This window comes from Formica exsecta, unplaced genomic scaffold, assembly GCF_003651465.1.
Source record: "Formica exsecta isolate Colony F162 unplaced genomic scaffold, ASM365146v1 scaffold295, whole genome shotgun sequence".
Taxonomy (NCBI): Eukaryota; Metazoa; Arthropoda; class Insecta; order Hymenoptera; family Formicidae; genus Formica; species Formica exsecta.
Genome location: NW_021850207.1, coordinates 1061796 through 1063768, shown reverse-complemented (window position 1 = coordinate 1063768; position 1973 = coordinate 1061796). Strand labels below are relative to the sequence as shown.

General features: G+C 28.8%; 1 protein-coding gene across 3 annotated transcripts in view; it reads right to left on the bottom strand.

The window, feature by feature from the left end:
• Positions 1-1137: 1137 nt before the first annotated feature.
• The window catches only part of LOC115237454 (ornithine decarboxylase 1-like), a 5361-nt gene continuing 4525 nt past the window's right edge, over positions 1138-1973 (bottom strand). For 2 of the 3 annotated variants that reach the window (XM_029810505.1, XM_029810504.1), the window contains exons 8-10: positions 1786-1973; positions 1492-1700; positions 1138-1397 (exon numbers count right to left, since the gene is read on the bottom strand). In XM_029810505.1, the coding sequence (XP_029666365.1) occupies positions 1178-1397; positions 1492-1700; positions 1786-1973 (617 nt within the window). In that variant the 3' untranslated portion in view covers positions 1138-1177. The remainder of the gene's footprint in view (positions 1398-1491; positions 1701-1785) is intronic. The other variant, XM_029810506.1, reaches the window with a different exon arrangement.

The following is a 1973-nucleotide window of genomic DNA, read 5'->3' as shown; positions in this document are numbered from 1 at the left end:
AAGACGAATATCTCTTTTTCTAAGTTTTAAATGTGAATTGCAAGTAGTCAATTGACTGTTAAATTGCACTTCTTTAAATGTGATAATAATAATAATAATAATAATAATAGATATATAATCAGAATAATAAAAAATTAATTGCTTTCGGTTCTTGTGACAGCTGCCTCAATGCCGTTTAGTTCCTAGCAATCCTACAGAGTTTGCAAGTGAATTTTAGAGAATGCATTTATGCATCTTGTATAGTACATATATATATATGTTGTACATGTCTATTTTTCATGGATTCTCTATTCTTTTTTCTTTTTTTTTATAATGCCTTAAAATAAAGATTAAAAAATATATAATTTGAAAAATATTTGTTAACTTGCCCCGAGTGATTCCCACAAGCCTTTTATAAAATTATTCTTCTTTCATATCTTAAATATTCAAAACACCAAACAATTATAGTACGTTTATATCATTACTACATATCGACCACCTCATTTTTTTTCGGTATGGAAAAAGTGATATATCATTTCACTATCAAGAGAGCTCTATATATATATAATTCATGCCAAAATTCATAGCTTGTTCTATGTTAAATGCGCTAATCGCTTACAAAAAAAACTTTAAAGTTAATTTTTGACAAGCAGTTTTTCTCTCTGAAATATCAATTCTTATATCTAGAAATATATATAGAAATTATAATATGCTGTATTATATATAAAGAGGCATAATTAAATTATCTATTCTGATATTTTATGTATCATGCAACAAGAGAAACATTGATAATCACGAATATTATTCTTCATTAGTAATGTCAGAGGGACCACTTTTAATGCTTTACTTAATTTGCAGTTTCTCTTGTTACTAGTAAAAAATAAATGTATTTTTAATAAGAACAAAGAAAGCGATTTTAAAGCATTGACCAAGAAAAAAAAGCTTTGTAAACTGTTCGTCAAAGCTGTTTCAAAGTTAAATACATATTCATTTATGAAATTATATATAAATATATTTTAGAGAGAAAATTTCAAAAGTAAACAAAATAATATAAAATTACGTTGTTTAAAAACAATTTCTGCGTATGCGCACTGACCATTTGTTGAAATTAAAGAGAGAAAACAAGAAATTAAATTATTTGATATAGCAAAAACTGATATATATATATATATTCCAAAATATTTTTGAAATAATAAAGTTAATTTAGCGGCGGCTCGATAAAATCGTAGATGAAATGTGATGGATTATTAGCAGTATCCGTTAATATTTCAGGCGTTGTCAATGCCATTGTTGGATTGGCGTCTCTCCATGGATTGATATCGTTTCCTCCAATATCTAGACCAAGTCGTAAATTAGCTGGTGTGTTGCCAATAACAAAATGATCTTCAGTTAAAGGTAGAACATCTTTCAGTAAGAGCCTAAATATTAAGATAAAATTATTAAATTCTTCATTAAAAAAGAAAAAGATTAATATTAGCACTGATATCAAATAATACATGCAAGTTTTCTTACCAAATATCTTCATCAGTGACAATGTGAACCTTAGGAATAGGAAATCCATTGAACGGAGAAGCAACAGGTAATGTATAAGCACCCATGTTTTCAAAAATTATCCAATCGCCAAGTTCCATATCATGCAACATAACATTTTCGACAACTTTATCCAATCCATCACACGTCGGTCCCCATATGCTCGAAGGAATCAACTTTCCGCAACCATTCTAATGATAAAGATCAAGATATAGATATTAGTAAAAGAAATGAGGAAAAAATATTATATTAAGATATCTTACTGAATAACATTACCTTCAGAGGAATGGGAGTCACATGTTGATGATCGTACAACAGACAATTGAACGATCCATAAACACCGTCGTTGATATAATACATATTATGTGTAACAGTGCTGGAAGAATTTTCGTCTCCGCGTACAGAACGTTTGCTATGAATATTCGTTGCCAAAGTGAACGCAGACGCGACATAAAAACGGCCCG